The sequence below is a fragment of the Sminthopsis crassicaudata genome, chromosome 1 (assembly GCF_048593235.1).
Source record: "Sminthopsis crassicaudata isolate SCR6 chromosome 1, ASM4859323v1, whole genome shotgun sequence".
NCBI classification, from domain to species: Eukaryota; Metazoa; Chordata; class Mammalia; order Dasyuromorphia; family Dasyuridae; genus Sminthopsis; species Sminthopsis crassicaudata.
In genome coordinates this window covers 58,973,232-58,992,311 of record NC_133617.1, presented here as the reverse complement: position 1 = coordinate 58,992,311, position 19,080 = coordinate 58,973,232, and the positions used below count along the sequence as shown (strand labels likewise).

The window sequence follows — 19,080 nt, the reverse complement described above, 5'->3', positions numbered from 1 at the left end:
GAAACACCAATTACTTATTAAATAATTAATCCAACATGACTAATAAGTATAAAATAAAAATCCAATCTTCCAGTGTTTTGAAAAAACCCAGCTCCTCCACAAAGATTACCATGACAGCAAAAAGAATGAAATGAGCCGTTTTCTTTTTTTTCCCATCCCAATTTCTACTTATCTTGCCTGAGAAGCTATGACTAAGATTCCATTAACTGAAAATGTCTAATTATGCGAGAAAGAAATAAAAAATCCACCATCACTTGTGATTTCGAGCCTGATGTTGAAAGACCCCAGGTTAATTAAGAGAGTCTTTGTTTAAGCAGAGCCTGTTATATACAAGGAGGGGACTTTTATTTCTCTAGCTCCAGTGGCTGATGCTTATAGCTTACAGGCTATACATAAAGAAGCAGCATCTCATGTGTTCTGGGCACTGCCCTGTCTATATCATGTGTCTAGCACAGTGCCAAGATACCTGCCAACATTTAACAAATATTAGACTTTTAAAAAGTAATTTCCATCCCTAATAGCCACTCTAATCATAGAATATCATTCACGCAGCGTGGAACTAATAAATTTTATCGATTTATACAACACATCTAAAGGTACCTGTACATTTAGAAATCCCTCTGAATATCTCCTTTTAAAATGAAAAATAAACAATGCCACCTAGCTTCCTTTAAATCTGACCCATCCTTCTATGGAGGAAACTTTTCTTGCCCCACACTCCCACTCTCACCCAATCAACTTCTATACCAAACAGAACCACATGACTTAAGTTATTATCAACAAGCTGAGTCACAGATCTTTGTGAAGTGATAACTCTTACATTGGAGGAGAGAGGACCTGAAGTGGTTAACTGTATATAAATTCACTGTTTTATACAAAGATGAAGGGGATGAAACCATCCCACAAACCACTCACTAATGCTAATTAGCACTTTCCACTAGGGAGGCCAATCAGTCCTGGCCTCCACCTTTCACTAAGACTTCTACTAGCTCTGTGGAAAAGTCACTTAAAACCCCTTATCTGTTTCCTTATCTGAAAAATCAAGATATTAGTATCAGCACTAGCTATACCTCATCAGAGTGTTGGGAGAAAAAGATTTTATAAAACATAAAATACTACAAAGCTGAAATCATGATTTAACCATTTCCAAACTGGAGAAGATAAATTATCCATTCTCTTTTTAAGATTCTCAAATGAAAAAACTTCTACATCTTAGCAACCTATCTGGGTAACTAGGCACTCAAAGTTTTTTATATGAGGAATTGAGAAAAACAAAACAAAACAAAACAACAACAACAACAAAAAAAAAGAGGCCTCTATTGCAGTACTGAAAGATGCCAGATTGCTCTGAGACAGTGGGAGAACCAAGAGGAGGCTCAAAGGAGGGCCGCAAGTATACTTGACTCTACATAACAGGATAATAAGATAGTGGTATAGCACTGATTAGCAAGGAGTGAAAGGTGGATGATTGCCCATTCCTGTTAAGACTTAAATATTTTGGGGCAGCTAGGTGGCGAAGTGGATAGAGCACCACCCCTGAATTAGGAGGACCCGAGTTCAAATCTGGTCTCAGACACTTAACACTTCCTAGCTGTATGACCCTGGGGAAGTCACTTAACCCTAGCCTCAGGGGGGAAAAAAAAAAAAAAAGACTTAAATATTTTGAAGGAAATCTTGAAATCTTTTAGAGATTTTCCCATAGCATGATCAGTATGACTGTTTAAAGCAAATGTTAACTAAAATATATTTAATATAGCCTCCAAAGTAATTTTCAGGAATTAATTATTCCACTGCCAGAATGTAAGCTCCTTGAAGGCAGGCATTAGTTCACTTTTCAAATCTTTCTATCTTCAGTACTTCACATAGAGTTTGAGACAAATCAAGTTTGCAATAGATGCCTCCTGATGAACTGATTGTTTATCCAATGACACTACTACAATTCAAAAATCACATCTCGGATTCCACTTGAGGAAATATGTACTGAGTAACTAAATCTTTTTTTAAAGAACCCATCTTACTAGGGTGAATTGGGGGTTAAATTAGACAAATGGAACAGATAATTGAACTGGAATATCAATTAAGATAAAAACAAAAATCAAGAAAAAGTTATAAGACTATAAAGTAATATCTCATGCATAACCAGATCTGAAGCAAATTCCAAAGGGAATTATTTTGAGGAAAGCAAATACTTACTTGTCTAAGTTTTGCTCTATTGCTTTTTAAAAAAAAAAAAAAACCAACATTGTCACTACTGTATAATCACAGCCTCAGAATTTTCTCACTTGGATTCGAATTTACCCCAGAATAAAATTACAACTTAAACCCAAATTTTCAGATGTTTGTGGTAAAATTAGTTTCAAAAGTAAAGATGTACTCTCAAATAGTTCATTAACTTCTATAAACTTTTATGCAGAAAACTAAAAACAGTTTGTCCCCTTACACTAAAATTTCATATAGCAGCCATAAAAAATACTATTAAATTATTCCTTGGTTTTATCTAAGGTTAGAAGTTCCAACCTTTTCAAAATGTATTCAGAGTAATTGGCTATTGCTTTTTTCCCCTTTTTTTCCCCCATCTAACCTCTCTCAGTAATTATATCCAACACCAAAATAGTTTTCAATCAAAAAAGAAATTTCTGAAGAAGAGATTTTCAATTCTTACCATATGTGTGCCAAAAGACTCTGAGTCAGGCCTGAGTGAATAAATATTTCTTTCACTTCCTGGCCACTCACATAACCATCCATGTCCAAATCAGTTTTCAGGAAAATTTCATCAAATCTCACTTTATCGGACATTGGTACCACCCAATTCACTGTTGGCTTTAAAAAAAAAAAAAAAAAAAAAAAAGGTTTAAAGTGAGTCATCTTTAAGAAGATCACTAAATCCACACTTTTTATTACCCAAAGATAAAACCAACAATCCATTCATTTTGGAATTTTGTCTCACACAGTGGCACCAATGACAAAATTGCTCTCTTCAATGCTGACTGATTTCACAAGGGTGCATTTATATTGAATCTATTAAGGACTTATGATAAAACTTCATTAAATATTCTAGTTTGCAGAATTTCTTGAAGTATCTGGTTCTAAACAATGACAACCTAAGGTAGATAGTACCTTCCTTTTACAACTCTTCAAAATATATGGCTCTCTTTTTATTCCAAGGCTTTTGTTTTGGTCTGGTGACCAAATCTTTATTTTTATTCTAATTATACTCTCAATGATTATTATAACTTTTTAAGTAGAATGAACTCCCAAGTCAGTTACTTGGAATTTTCAATACCTTCACACTATCACCATCACCACCCTCTCACCAAATAAAATGCTGAATTTTGTAATCAATAAAACTACTATTTGTGAGGTGTGTGCACTGAGGATCCACAATTTTTTTTTCATGGAGAGGTGAAACCATGTTGCTAAATGATTATTATAAAAACTAACATTCTATAGTGTTTATACATGCCATGCACTGTGCTACGCACTTTATCATCATTTGATCTTCACAACATCCCTGGGAAGGAGGTACTATTATCAATCTCATTTTACAGATAAGGATGAGGCAAAATAGATTTGGTAAGTGTCTGAGGCCAAGCCGCAAGTATGTATCTGAAAACTGGAGATGTGACAGGCCCACCGTACTGTGTACTCTAATCCCATTTTGATTATGATGCTCAGTTCTAGGCTATAGAAGGAACACTAACAAACTAGAGAAGAACCAGAAGAAAAAAACCAGGATAGCAGGTGAGGGGACAATACCATGGTCATATCTGTGCTCAAAGATCAATCTGTCAGCTGAGAGAAAAATGGATAGCGTTTAGGGAGCGACTTGTAACAGGGAGACCAGGAAGTAGGCAAGTACCAAAGTCTAGGTATAAGATGTATCAAGATAGTGGTGGGGTCAGAGGTGAGGAGACCTACCAAAGATGGTATGAAAGTAAAAAGGGCTGCTCTTGACAAATGACTGGATGTGGCAAGTGAAAGGGACACCTAGATTGTAAGTCTGGATCATTGGGAAGATAGCAGTACCTCTAGTAATCAGCAGAGTAGTTGAGAAAAAGGGGTAAGTATAGAAGGAAAGAAAATGAGTTTTACTTGTGTGACTAGGTAGAGTTATACATACATATGCACATATAAATATGCATCTATATATGTTGTATAGATATGTATATTTATAATAATACATATAATCTGAACACAAAACTAAATTTAGCAGGTCTATATATGTATATATGCATATGCATATCCCTAACTGATGTATTGCCTGTATGCATGTATGTATATATGTATGTTTATGTATGTGTGTGTATATATATACATTTTTGTGTATAGATATATACACACATATACATAGATACATTTTGCGCAGGAAATAAGAATAGTTTTATGAGTTTCCCTTTCTATTTTTAGGAGGTCTATTCTAGCATGTAATGCCTGTTCTCTTGGTAATCAAAGATGGTGTTTAAATACACCAAAATTGCATGTTTCAGTTAACAAAACAAAACACCTTTTCTACCATCCAATTATGACAACCCACACATTAAGATATTATATTTGGCAGAATAATAAATATGGCAAAAAAATACAGAGAGGAAGTACTTTCCCATGGAGACCACCTAGAAATGAAAAACCTACCTGGGTTTGTTTTACACCATGTTTAGGAGATAAGCTTCCCGTGCTATTCAGACTGTTCACACTACCATGGGAGGGAGTTGAACGGAGGCTATCCTTGGGTGGGGGACTTGCAGGAAGAACAGGGACAGCACCAGGAAAAACAGTTTTTTTTCTTTTGGAAGGTGGTATAAGTGATGGGGGAAGTACAGAGGGAACTGGTTCTTTCTCAAGGGCTCGATATACTAGGTGCATCGCCTGCAAGTAACAAAATTTAACAGACCTATAAAAGTCAATCAACAAAGAGAAAGACAGAAGAGAACATAAGGAACAGCAATGATAGCAGTTCCCACATTTATGATTCTTTGACAGACTCAATTTAAGGAAGCTTCTAAACTAAAATATAAAGATCATTTTCCTGAAAACAAAAATATTTAAAGTATGATTTCTTTCCACATTTGCTAATTCTCCTGTGCTAGAATTTTGATACCAAAGTAAAATAACTACTCTTATATTACATGAAACATTCAATGTCCTGAAAGTATTTCCATAAATCAGTTTCTAATTTCCAAATTACTGAAATTATAAACTTTAAGATTGCTCAGTAAAAACAATTAAATCTTGGATCTTGTTTGGTTTGGTTGGATTTTGCTTTTTTAAATTTGGTCCTGGGATTACATTAGTGCAGGGAACTTCCCGTGTAAAAACATTTACCACTGACTTAGATCAGCAACTCATCCATAACTTACAAATAATAACTGCTATTTGTTGTTAAAATATCACACAGCTAATATGTGTCACAGTCAGGACTTCCACCATCAAGACTGATTCTCTATTATGTTAAATTGTTTTTATATTATGTACTATGAGCACATACTAAATAAATAAATGCCAAAAATGGGTATACTTCATGTAAGTTGTTTTTTTTGTTTTTTTGTTTTTTCCTGAGGCTGGGGTTAAGTGACTTGCCCAGGGTCACATAGCTGGGAAGTTTTAAGTGCCTGAGATCAGATTTGAACTCGAGTCCTCCTGAATTCAGGGCTGGTGCTCCAGCCACTGCACCACCTAGCTGCCCCAAGTTGTTTTTTTTAAAAAATCAAATTCAAGATTATTTTTCTTACAAGTTTACACCTTCAATGTACTAATCAGTTGCTTGGCCAGCATGAATAATCAACCCACTATGTCACAAGGATATTGAAGGTTATCTTTAAAAAGTATTGATATGTGCACACAATCCAAACTTTGATAATAAAGTAACAGCACCGAAGGGGGCCAACTTTACTGACACCCCTCCCATTGACTCAGTGTACTATAACTTTAACCATGGATTCTCAAAGGCTGTGTGTTTAACAAACAACAGATTCTCACAGGTTCTGCCAAAAAAATGGATCGGAGAATGTCAGATCTAGAACCTGTCAAGAGGAGCAACCTAGTTTAAATCTATATGTAACATTATATCATGATGAGATTGGCCATGAGGGATAAATTGGAGGGGCCTATAATAATTCAGATTCAATTATGATCCATATCAAGGGAGGGAGTATCCAGACTGATAACCATAATTAGTATCATAAGCAAGTTATTAAATCAAAATGTTTTTTAAAAAGCAATTTATAGATCATTTCTATGACAGTTCTTCAAAACCTACTACATATTATACATTTTAAGAATCATATTTTCTAATCATCTAACTTAGTGACTACATATTCTTCTCAGTGCCACCAAAAGCATATAGCTTCTTTAGAAGTTAGATTTTAAAAGAATGAATTAATTCTGTAAAAACCTCTCACTGCTGTAAACAAAACCTTAGTGATAGGTCAAAGAGCGCACTGAACGTAGGAAGAAAAATGAGAAGTTGGGAGAAAGACAAAGATATCAGTGGAATCAGGGCAAAGGCAATAAGACACATGATAGATAGATAGATAGATAGAAAGGCAGCAGTGGGAAGAAATTAAGGGGTCAGATATATCAGAAGGCAGCCAAATAAAGGAAAGTAGGATCACTAGACAAGCCTATTGCTGCCCCTAAAAGAAAAAAAAAGAAAAAGACAGGAAAAAAGGGATAAATCTAGATAATAAAATCAAGAAACCCTAAGTTTCACATGTCCTTCCTCTGCACATATATTTAAAAAGTAAGAAGAAAGTCGCCTACCACAGCAAATTCATCTTTGTCCAAATGTCCATCTTTGTCAATATCACTGAGATCCCAGACCTACAATTAGGAAGTTAGAAAAAACCAATAAGATTAGATTCTGAAGATCCTTATTTTCATTTAGTCACTTAGAAACATACCTGAAGAATTTGAGGGCAGATGAATGCCCAGAAACTCTAGTGGCCACTAAATTCAGTTTTTCTGGTCAATCCAAATAAAAGGAGTGAACTGTAGCTGTCAAGCCTTAATAAAACTTAGGAGAACTCAGATTTGGAAACAGAAATGTATAGTGAAGTAAGAAATATAGATCTAATCAGAACACATTTTCAAAATAGTTTACAAGTACCTTTTACATAAATATACAGAACACAAATGCATAAAGAAATACCTTTTCAAATTCACTATATAGCATTTTGCACCTTTTCTTCCTAATATCTGGTCATGATTATAATTGTACCCAAGAAACACATACTTTTAACAACACTGATATCTTAGCACAAAAGCTTATCTTAACTTTTCTTTTTTGGTTTATAATGTTAAACTAAACTCAATATCAGTCTAATTCTTAAACAGAGAAGCAAGAAGACTTCAATAGGTTCATATTGAAGTAGAAGACTACAACTCAAGTTAAATTCCAGGGGATTCATCTGAAAGGGTTTCTTCTGCCTGCCCCCAGGATCCACAGATTTGCTAATATGTTATGTGTTAAAATTCTTTCCTCTATGAATTTGACATTGTGCTTCATTCAACTTAAAACACTAAAATGAGACTGTTCACTTCTATTTCTAAGAATTTTCCATGTTCAACTAGTGCAACTGGTGGAGCTGGGGAGAGGGGAGGAGAAGAAGTGGACAGGATTGGAAAGAGAGATCAGAAATTGCTTTTAAAAATTACAAAATCTTTAATCATATAAGTCCATATCAGCAATGCCAACACTATTAAACACCGGGGATACGTTGGTTGGTTTTACATGACTTTTTCTTTTTTATTTCTTTTTTTTGTAACAAAAAGAACTTACTGGATATATTAAGAAATGACTACTGTGGAAACAAGTTATCGAAAAAAGTCAAAATAAACATTTTTAAAACAAATATATATGGTGATGGTGGTAGTGGTTGTTCTTCTTCATTCTTCTTCAATACCACATGGACCACAGAATACCAATGATGTCTATGGAATTTTCTTTGCAAAGATATTGGAGTGGTTTGCCATTTCTTTCTCCAATGGATTAAGGCAAACAGAAGTTAAATGATTTGCCCAGAGTCACAAAGCTAGTAAATGTCTGGGGTCAAATTTGAATTCAGGTCATTCTGACTCCAGGCTCAGCACTCTTTCCACTCTATGTGTATGTGTGTGTGTATGTATATATAAATGGTACTTGCCATCACACACATACATATATGCATATATATGAAAATATATACATAAAATGCCTCATCACTAAGTATGTATCGACATAGTATCATATTAAAATGTAATTTATAACAACACACTTAAAAAAAGAGATCTAGCCCAACTCCCTTATTTTAAGATATGATTTATAAAGTAACAAAAAAAATTCCATAAAGCAGTATCACTGCCTTATAAACATACTTTATAATAACAATAATTATTACAATTGTGGCTAAGATTTACATAGCACTTTAAAGGTCTGCAAAATTATTTACATACTTAATTGATTTTCATAAAAACTCTGTGAGGTGGGTGTTATTATTATCCCCATTTCACAGATGGAAAAAAAAAAGTTAAGTGACCTTTATCTGAGTCATATAACTAATGAGTGCTTGAGGCAAATTGTTAATTCAGGTCTTTTTTTTTTTTTTTTTTTTTTTTTTTTAAATAAATAAAACAGACAGAAAGACACACACAGTTTGCAACACTTTCATGGGAATGTCTTACCATGACCAAAACTGTGGGATCAGTCTTTCCTTACTTGGGTAGACCTGTCTCCAAACAACTAGTACACAATCCACCCCAAAGCTTTCCCAATTGTAAACATGCAAGAGCTTTTGCTCCACTGACAGAACCTTTAAGGAACACAGAATCAGTTCCACGACATAATGAAATGTTCAGAATAAGGCTTTAGTGCAGGGGTTCTTAATGGGGGCCCATAAGCTTTTTTTCTTCCTTCTGTATTTCAAAATAATTGGTTTCCTTTGTAAAGCTATGTATTTTATTTCTGTATTTCATAAAATGATTCCAGGAAAGGAATCTACAGACTTCCCCAGACTGAAACAAATAAGATGAAGAACCCTTGCTTTGTTTGCATAATCTAATAATGATACATAAGTGTGTACTTACCCTGCCCAGGATATCAAGAGGTAGCTTGGAGTTCATCAGAACTGGTTTTACTTTGTCTCCAGAAAGCAATCCATTTATAGGTAATAGGCTTTCAAAAATTCCATCAAATTTTGCTTTCTCTTCCACCTAGTTGGTAAGAAATAGCCTGAATAAGTAAAAAAGTGTGCCTGTGTGAGTGTCAAAAATAAGATCTTACAAGAAACTAACAGCTAACCATTTCTCTTGCTGAGATCACAAGATATCCTCAATACAGTTTCAGACTTCAAATGCAGATTTTTAACTTAAATGAAAGAATTTTCTGGAGGTTTGGCTACAGATTAGGGAAGTCACTGGCAATGAGATGAAAAAATATAGAATGTTGCTCTTACCTGATTCACCATATAACATATAAAGAAGCAACTTATGTTGCAGTAGTTGTAACTACAAAAATAACTATCTCATCAGGATTAATAGGAACACTTGTGCAATGATTTTGGCTCTACACTACACACAAGAACATTTTTATCATAAAATATGATAAAATGCTGCCCAAAAAAAAAAAAAAAAAAAGTAACTAGCACCAGCCCTGAAGTCAAGAGGACCTAGTTCAAATCTGGTCCCAGACAGTTAACACTTCCTAGCTGTGTGATCCTGGGCAAGTCACTTAACCCCAATTGCCTCAAAAAAAAAAAAAAAAAAGATAATTACAAAATAGGTAGTAATCCAAAATCATTCAAATGATTAAACCACTTCTAACTTTCACTTAACACAGAGCAGAGACAGCATATAATAAACTTGTCTCGCAACTCATTCACCCACTCATTGAGAAACCTCTTTTCCTATATCAGGATATAGCTGTCTCAGAAAAGCTGTGAAGACTGAGGAAAAGAAACATCTGATCACACTAGCACTAGCAAGACCTCCAAAGCTAGTCAGCTTAGCAAACAGGTAACAGACAGCCTCAGTTACATCATATGTTTATAAAGAATGAGATTTTTTGAAATACTGTATGTTATTGACAAATGACAGGTCATAAATGCTTGATTGTGGAATTCAATATTTCATGATATCTAAGTCAAATAAATGGTAGTTTCCTGTTCTCCCTCTGTATTCCAACCATTCCTTTTTCAAGAAAGCTAGTTAGTAGGGGGAAAAGTAAAAACAATAAAGACTGAATTTCTACTTTATTAAAAATAGTTATTTAGGAGTAGCTAGTTGGTGTAGTGAATCATCAGCCCTAAAGTCAGGAAGACCTGAGTTCAAATCTGAACTCAGACATTTAACACTCCTTGGCTGTGTGACCCTGGGCAAGTCACTCAATCCCAATTGCCTCCATAAAATAAAAGTAAAAGAATCAAAAATTAAATTAAGTTTTAAAATAGTAGTTTAAAGACCACCATTAAAATAGCACTTGAATTTTTTAAAAGTAGGAAACCAAAAAGTCCATAAGATTATTTTTCTGTACCCTCCCATGCACCCTTCTCAATCCCCTTCAAAAAGGTAAGCAAAAATTTATTTAACCCATGGATTGGTTTTTTTGGAGGGGGTTTGCCTTTTTAGTCAAGCATGACAGAAGTCTGCTAGGGTAATTTTCTGCTAATATAATGACATAATATATAATTTTGTTTGCAAAAGTTTTAATATTATCTTTCTAGTCACATCTTTTGTATCAAAATGGAACTGTAAACCAAAAACTTAAGAAAAAACAGATAAATGTTGAAGAGAGATTACAAATAAAAACTAAAATTAAAAAAAAAATCTTGGGCATCATTATTTTTGAGAGCTAAACTTGCATGCAAATAAATGGTATTAAACATAATGGCATGGCTGTGTAAGACAGTTAAAGAAAACTGACTGGTCATATAGTGAGAATGATTGTTCACAGAGAAGCAGTTTTCAAATGAGGAATCCCAATAGGAGGTCTCAAATACACTAACAAGCTAGGTGGATTCACAAGTGAATGTGGATCGCAATGCGGATGAGAAGAAATGAAGGGAGGCAATACTAACCAACATCAATAAAATCAAAAATATTTCAAAATATCTAAGTCATGACTAATCAAAGAATACAGAAAAAAAAATTTCTCAAAAGAACAGCAAACGATTAACAATCATGTGAAAGAAAATTCCAAGTCACTATTTGGAGAATTTGTAGAAAATGAAAATGAAAACTACTCTAAAATTTTACCTCATAGTCAAATCAGAAAGGATGACAAAAGAGGGAAGAAGTAACTGTGTATATGGGTGAGGGAGCGGGAACATATAGCAATATAGGCACAATAATGCACTATTGGCAGAGTTATAAATTACCAAAATAATTATGAAAAGCAACATACAATTATTCAAAGAAATTAAAATATCCACGTTCTTTGACTAGTAGGCAATTACCAAAGAAGTCAAAAATAAAAAGGATCCATATACTCTAAAATATTTATAGCAGCCTTTTTTATAGCAGAAAACAAAACAAAACAAAACAAAACAAAAAAAAAAAAAAAAACACTGGGGGAAAAATGATGTCTACTCACTGGGCAAGGACTAAAAAAAAAAAATGTGACACATAAAAAATAAAATAACACTATGCTGTAAGAAACAATGAATATGAAAACTACAGAGAAACAGGGGAAGAATTCTAGAAATTGATATAAAGTGAAGTTAAGGAGAACCAAGAAAACAATGAATAATGACTAGGACAATGTAAATGGAAAGAACAGCACCACACTTGAAACTGCATGCTCCAAAATTACACAGCCCAAGCTTGGTCTAAAAGAGAAAAGAGATGAAAGATACCTAATAGTTAATAACTGCTAATATTTACATAGAAGCAGATAGGTGGAAGCAGAGTGCTGGGCCAGGAGTCAGATTTCTCTTCCTGAGTTCACATCTGGCCTCAGACATTGACTAGGTATTTGATTCACTTTGTTTCACCCAGTTTATTCAAATATAAAATGATCTAGAGAAGGAAATGGCAAATCATTCCAGTATGTTTGCCAAGAAAACCCCAAATGTGGTCACAAAGGGTCAAATATGACTAAAAAAACAAAGCCAAAAACAGAAACAAAAAAAGGCTTGCAAAGTGTTTTTAATCTCCAACATATTTGATCCTCAGAACAACCTTGTAAAGTACTTATTTTTATTCCCATTTTACAGACAAAGAAACTGGGACTGGGAGATTAAGGGATAGTCACTGAGTATCTAAAGAAGAATGTGAATTTAGGTCTACCTAACTCTAAACCCAGAAGTCTACCCGTAATGTACGGAAGTCTCCTAACTACTTGATACCTCCCTTTTTTCCTTGCAAAAAGGGGGTAAGGAGGACCTGTTATTATTCTTTGTAATAAAGGATAGTTTTCTAGAAAAGGAAGGAAAAAGAGATACACTGGCAAACATAGATGATAGCCAAAAGATAACTTCAAAAAAAAATTTTTTAAGCAAAGTAACAAAGTTATAATGTTCACAAGTTTTTAGTTAACTTTTGCGATAAGCTGGCACATGTTTATAGGTATTCAATAACCAGGCAGAAGCATTAAATGAAAACATAAACCTTAAAACATTGGAATTATGTAAGCCCAGCTTACATAACTCTTAGTTGCCAGTCTATTATTTCAAAGATGTCACTCACTACTCTCCTTCTTAAAAACTGAATTTCTAATATTAGACCGAGAATTCCTTAAAAGCAGGGACAGTACATGGCACAGTACTACCTATCTATCTACACAGTAGGCATTTAATAAATCGTCCCTTACTTAAATCAACTAACTCGAATAGAACTTTGTACAAAGTATATCTCAGTGAAAACTGCCTGTGATATGCAAAAATGTTTGTAGCAGCTGTTTTTGTAGTGGTAAGGAACTGGAAACTGAGTGGAATGGCTGAATAAAATATGATATATAAAGGTAATGGAACATTACTGTTCTATAAGAAATGATGAGCAGGCTGATTTTCAGAAAAGCCTAGAAAAACTTCCATGAATTGAGGCTAAGTGAAGTGAGAAGAACCAAGAGGACAGCATACACAGCAACAAGATTATAAGACGATCAACTGTGATGGACTTGGTTCTTTTCAACAATGAGATGATTCAAGGCAATTCCAATAAACTTGTGATGGAAAGAGCCATCTGCATCCAGAAAGATTATGAGGGACTGAATGTGGATCACAACATAGTATTTTTACCTTTTGTTGTTGTTTGCTTGTTTTTTTGTTCCCTTTTCTTATTTTTTTCCCCATTTGATCTGATTTTTTTTTTTTTATGCAGCATGATGAATATGGAAAAACGTTTAGAAGAATTGTATATGTTTAACTTATATCGAATTGCTTTCTGTCTTGAGAAGGAAAGAAGCGATAGGAGAGGGAAAAAATTTTGGAACACAAGGTTTTGCTGGAGTGAATGGTGAAAACTATCTTTGCATGTATTTGGAAAAATAAAATACTATTAAAATTATCCAAAAAAAAAAAAAAAAAAAAAAAAAATATATATATATATATATATATATATATATATATATATATATATATATATATATATATATCTATGTGGTATCATCATTTCCAGAATAGGTTGTGAGCAACCTTAAAAACATTCAACATGACATTCCCTAGAGAAGACAATTGAAGCTCAATGGTTCCATGCTCAACTTACCCTAACAGCCCAGTGGGACTCTGCTGCAGGAGGTGTAACCAATAAAGGACTGCTAGTATCATGCTGAAAAAAGGAAAAACATCTGATGTCAGTAGCCACTCAATGTTGTTAATGTTATTAGTATTATCATCAATAAGGAATAACATGACTATACATGTATAATTTAGATCAGATAGCTTACTGTTTCGTAACTCAGAATTTTACAAAAAATGAATGTTGAAAGTCGTCTTTATACATAATTGGAAAAAATAAAATACTATTTAAATTTTTTAAAATAAGGAATGAAAGATTTACTGTTTTTACTCAAAAGACTAGCAAATGCAAAGCTGATACAAGAAGGGGAAAATGAGATCCTAGGTTGGTGCTTATAAGGATAAAAAGAATAATTTATAAAACAAAAGTGAAATTCATTTAACAGTTTTAACAATAACCACTTACAAATTTCGGAGGCGGGAGACTCAAGTTTAGGCTACTCAAGTTAACTTCATGGCCATTTTGTGCACATGCTATTAGTCTCAGGGCAACATAGAAACCCTACAAATCCAAAAACATGGTAAGCAAACAATTAATGTCAGATTTTTTTTTTTTTTAATGAGCAAGTATATGATCTTTAAGTACTAGTTTCCAGCATAATTAATTTAATTTTAACAATACAGACAAGTGTCCAAAATTACTTGGGACTTCTTCAATTAGTTCATGCCAACTGACTGGTTTTTTTTAATGTAGTATTTGCTAAATTGTATTTTTCCTGTTCATTATATATCACTTTTAAAATATATTTTGAAATCATCTGCTCCTAAAACTTATGAAATCTATTGAAATAAATACAAATTTTCATATTCAATATCAATTGTTAATCAGTTTAAGCTTTCATATTAAAGATTAAATATAAAAATTATTCATTTAATGAAGTGTTTCACAGTTACAAAGTACTATATAAAACTTAGACCTTCACTGATTTTCCAAGGAGTCAGCTTTATGAGATATGTTACTTAATGTTAGTTTAAGATCAAAGCCAGGACTCACACTTTTATCACCTGATTGCAAGTTCAGGGCAGATTCACCCCTATAACATGATGCCATTTAATTTTTTTTTTTTTTTTTTACCTGAAATAGTGGTGACTTCATGTGTATAAAGAATTCATTACTCTTTCACAAGTTGATCATATTAGATCCTATAATTCTCTCAGATGCTATTTTAATGACAAACTTCAGCTGTCAAATGGATGACACAGATTGTCTTACTATATTATAAACACTCACATGAAAGCATGATCTCCCATACAGTTTTGTTGTAAGGAAGGAAAGTACTTCATAAACTTTGAAATTCTACATAAAGGTGAGAACATTTACAAAAGAAACTATGGCCTAGACAAGGGAAAGGATTTGTCCCAAGACAAAGACACTATGACAATGACTTAAATAAAGCTTGAATAAAGAATTTCAGACTCTTATACCATGTTAATTTGCAATAATGACTTAAGTTATTTTAATTTTGATTAAAAAACAAGTATCTCTAACTGACCTGAGATTTTCAACCATTTCTGAGACTAAACATATTTGTAAGTTTTAAATTCCTTATACTAATGTTTTATTCTGGTTAAAGTTACTAAATAGTTCATCCTTAAATGATATAGAAAGCAGATTCACAAGGAAAATTAATTACACATATTAAAAAGTCTCAAAAGATACTTTTCAATTTTAACAATTTGATAACTTTTTCTTATAAATGCAATTACTCCAACAGAGAGGCAATAAATGTGGTAGAAAGTGCATTATTAATTTAACCACAATCCACCTGTCAGCTTTCTCCCCCCATGCCCTGTGTGTATGTATATATACCTGTTTGTCCAAGAAGCCCTTACCCTCTGGATCTGCCAGATCCCAAATCTGCAAAGAGAGAAAAGCAGGCATCAAAATGACCACCCCAATTAATCTGCTGTCTCCCAGTAGCTTCAAACAGAAATCTTCAACCTCTTTAGGCAGCAATACCCAATATCCTCATTCTTTTGTTCTATGCCTTCTAATCCCCTAAGACAAAAAAGGGAGTATAAGTAAAGTCATCATGACATTCAGCTAAGACAGAAGTAGCAGACCCAGCCCAGAAGAGCAACATCAGCACAACTCCTAGGAAGAAAATAGGGAGACCATAATGAAAGCAATTTAGCACCAGGTAAATGAGCAATTCTCTGGGAAGAGCCATATGTTTTTTGAAATGCAAATGCAGCTTCGAAAGACATAGACCATTTAATTTTTCACTTACCTTTCCAAGAATAATGTCTGAGAGACCTGACTTTTTGAGAAAAAGTGCAGCTTCACCAGCCCCAACTCTCCCTGTATATGTTGGATCTACCTGCAATAAACAGAAGAGAGACTCAATGAGATAATTCTTAAAAAAAGGAGAGATTAGTAAAGCAATACACAACTGTACCAATTTCTCCATTCACTGACAACCAAAGTAATAAATGAGAGTTAATAAAGGCACTTTTTTAAATTTAGCCCAACTTAAAAATAAATAAATAAACCTACCTGTTTGTAATAAGACTCATATAATGGATTTCCAGTCGTAAACTGCAAATAAAACCACAGACATTGTTAAGTCCAAAAGGATCAAACTAATGAGGAGAAAAAATCCTGAAATTACTGAAATCTGCATAAGTAAATTATCAAAATGTCCTCTATATAATAAATCATTTGTTCAACACCTACTATGTACCTGACACTATGCTAGACGTTGGAGGTATAGATACAAAGAATAAAACAATTCAAACGGGGAGACAAGCACATAAATAAGTAAATACAAAATAAATACAAAGTAGGAAGGGAGGGCATTAGCAACCAGTCAGAATTTATTAAGTGCTTTCTATATACTAGGAACTACTCCAGGCACGGAGGATATAAGTATAAGAATAAAACAATTTCTACTTATAAGGAGTTCATATTCTAATGAAAAAATAAGTCCATATAGAAATATATGCAGCATAAATATGCAAACATAACAAAATTAAATACAAGATAGTTTGAGAGGGAGAAAAAGTCCCAGGCAGGTGTAGCTAGGGGTTTCAGGTCAACAGTTCAAATACAGCCTCTGATACTTAATACTAGCTGTGGCAAGTTGATTAATGTGGGAGGGAGGGAAAGAAGGAGAGAAGAGAGAGACATGGAAAGACAGAGTCAAAGAGTAGAAGAGAGAGACATGGAAAAACAGAGAGAGCAGAGGAGAGAGAGACAGGGAGAGACAGAAACAAAAGAAAGTGGGGAGAGAGAGAGAGAAGGAAAGTGAGGGGGAGAGAGAAGAAGAGAGGGAGAAGAGGAAGAAAGAGGATGAAGAAAAAGGAGAGGAAGAGGGAAAGAGAGAAGGAGGAGAGGGAGAGAGACAAAGAAAGAAAGAGAAGTTCCAGGCAGAAAGTGGTGCTTGAACTGTGGCTTAAAGGAAGAAAAGCAGCTACTTCAAAACCAGAGGTAAGGAAGGAAGTACATTCCAAGAATGGGAATGTTAGTGCAAAGGCATAAAGATAAAGAGATGAAGGTCATATGTTAGAAGTAGAGAGAAGGCCAGTTTGATGGGACAGAGATTATGGAGATAATGAGCAGGGAAAGTGGAAAAACAAGGAGGGACTGTGCAGGGCTTTAAGTAAATAGAAGAGTTGCTATAGGAGACCTGAGTTTGATTGACACTATTTTTTATTAAGAGAGCCAGGAAAGTTGACAGTAGTGGAATGATGTGGCCATATTTGTTTTAAGGGAAACCAATTAGGTAGAAATCTAAGGGATAGCCTGGAATGGTGACAACTAAGGAATAATTTTGAGGCTATTGAAAAAAATCTATTCAAAAGAGGCCCTGAATGGAATGAATGGAAACAATAGACTAAGTGAATGGACAGAAAGAGTCAGGGCAAGAAATGATGTGAAGCCAGAAACAAATGTTTAACAATTGACTGGATATATGGACACCTATAAGGATATATGGGATGAAGGAGAGTAGGGAAAAGCAGGATAATGGCAAGATTATGAGACACGAAAGATAGTAGTGTGGGAAGATTGGAAAAAGGGAGGGCTTAGAGGGAAAGGTAATGAATTCAATTCCAAACATAATGATTTTAAGATATCTTTAGGATGTCCTATTTGAAATGTCTAAATAGGAAAGAGGAGATACTGAGGCTTGATAAGTCAATCTGGCTTCATGTAGAAAATGGTACTTGGGCTGTACCTTGAACCAAGAGAGGGAGCATTTACATATATAATATATATAGAGAGAGAGAGCTGATTCATAAAAGTATTAGTCCCTTATGACTAGATTATGCCACAAAACCCTGTTGAATGTTATTTTATCAAATATCCCAGGAATAAATCAGGTAATTAGTAAGGATCTGAGTTAAGTGCTCCCAGAAAAAAACATTATTTTACCTAATATTGTATTTCACTGAAACCATTAACAACATTGGAGGGAAAGATCTGTTTATAAGTTAACCAATTTGTGGCAAATCTTAAACTAATATTAACTTAATTAAACTAATATTAATGTAAATCTTAAACTAATATTACTTAATAATGTCATTCTTAAAGTAGTAATATCAATAACAATAGCTAGAATTTACACACTGCTTTAATATGTGCAAAGGACTATACAGGTTATTTCATTTGATAATCACAACCATCCAAGGAGCTAGAAGTTATCATTAACCCCATTTTATAGAAGAGGATAATGAGGTTGGGAGAGATTAAGTGATTTGACAAGGTGATCACTAGAGATATCATCCTAAAAGGAACAGTAAGATTTTGAGTCTAAACTTTCTAACAATGAGATAAAACTTTTGAAAAACTCCTGTCTCTGCCATGTTCTTTACCATTCAACCACATGGCCCCACATTAATCATTAAACACTTCAGAGCTGGGCTGTTGGGGGGGAAGGAGGGGGAGAGAAGGTGGTTGGTAGAACTTTCTGAATGAAATAGCTGGAATCTGTGGCTTCCATCAAATTTGAACTAAAATGCAGTCTTCTAGGAAAAGCCTTTCCTAGTTTTCTTTAATCTTATTGCCTTCCTACTGAGATTATCCCCAATTTATTCTGTTTATATCTTATTTGTACATAGTGTTTACATGCTATCTTCCCCATTAAACTTCGAGTTCTTTGTAAGCAGATAGGGTATTTGGAGTTTCTTTGTACCCCCAGTGTTTAGCACAGAGCTTGGCACATTGGAAGTGCTTAATAAAGGCTTGTTTACTGATATCATAGCAGGTCACTCTATCCTATGATGTAACTGTCAACTCATACACGCCTTCTTATCTTGTGCAATTCCTATCTATGTCCTCCCAAGGAATCTGTCATAGAGGGAGCCCAAACAAACTGGGGATCTTCTCTTAAATCCCAGGACATGATATGAACACCAAGACTGTCCAATGGTT

At 34.0% G+C, this 19,080-nt stretch overlaps 1 protein-coding gene across 9 annotated transcripts in view; it reads right to left on the bottom strand.

Moving 5' to 3' along the window:
- Positions 1–19,080, bottom strand: part of EPS15L1 (epidermal growth factor receptor pathway substrate 15 like 1) — a 111,479-nt gene that overhangs the window by 76,844 nt on the left and 15,555 nt on the right. For 8 of the 9 annotated variants that reach the window (XR_012488570.1, XM_074306090.1, XM_074306107.1 and 5 more), the window contains exons 2-10: positions 16,204–16,245; positions 15,938–16,027; positions 15,517–15,564; positions 14,113–14,208; positions 13,675–13,737; positions 9,061–9,186; positions 6,760–6,819; positions 4,633–4,866; positions 2,663–2,820 (exon numbers count right to left, since the gene is read on the bottom strand). Coding sequence is in view for 8 of the 9 variants with exons in the window: in XM_074306090.1 (XP_074162191.1) it covers positions 2,663–2,820; positions 4,633–4,866; positions 6,760–6,819; positions 9,061–9,186; positions 13,675–13,737; positions 14,113–14,208; positions 15,517–15,564; positions 15,938–16,027; positions 16,204–16,245 (917 nt within the window). In the remaining variant the exon portion in view is untranslated. Of the gene's footprint in view, positions 1–2,662; positions 2,821–4,632; positions 4,867–6,759; positions 6,820–9,060; positions 9,206–13,674; positions 13,738–14,112; positions 14,209–15,516; positions 15,565–15,937; positions 16,028–16,203; positions 16,246–19,080 lie in introns of those variants that run through there. The other variant, XM_074306136.1, reaches the window with a different exon arrangement.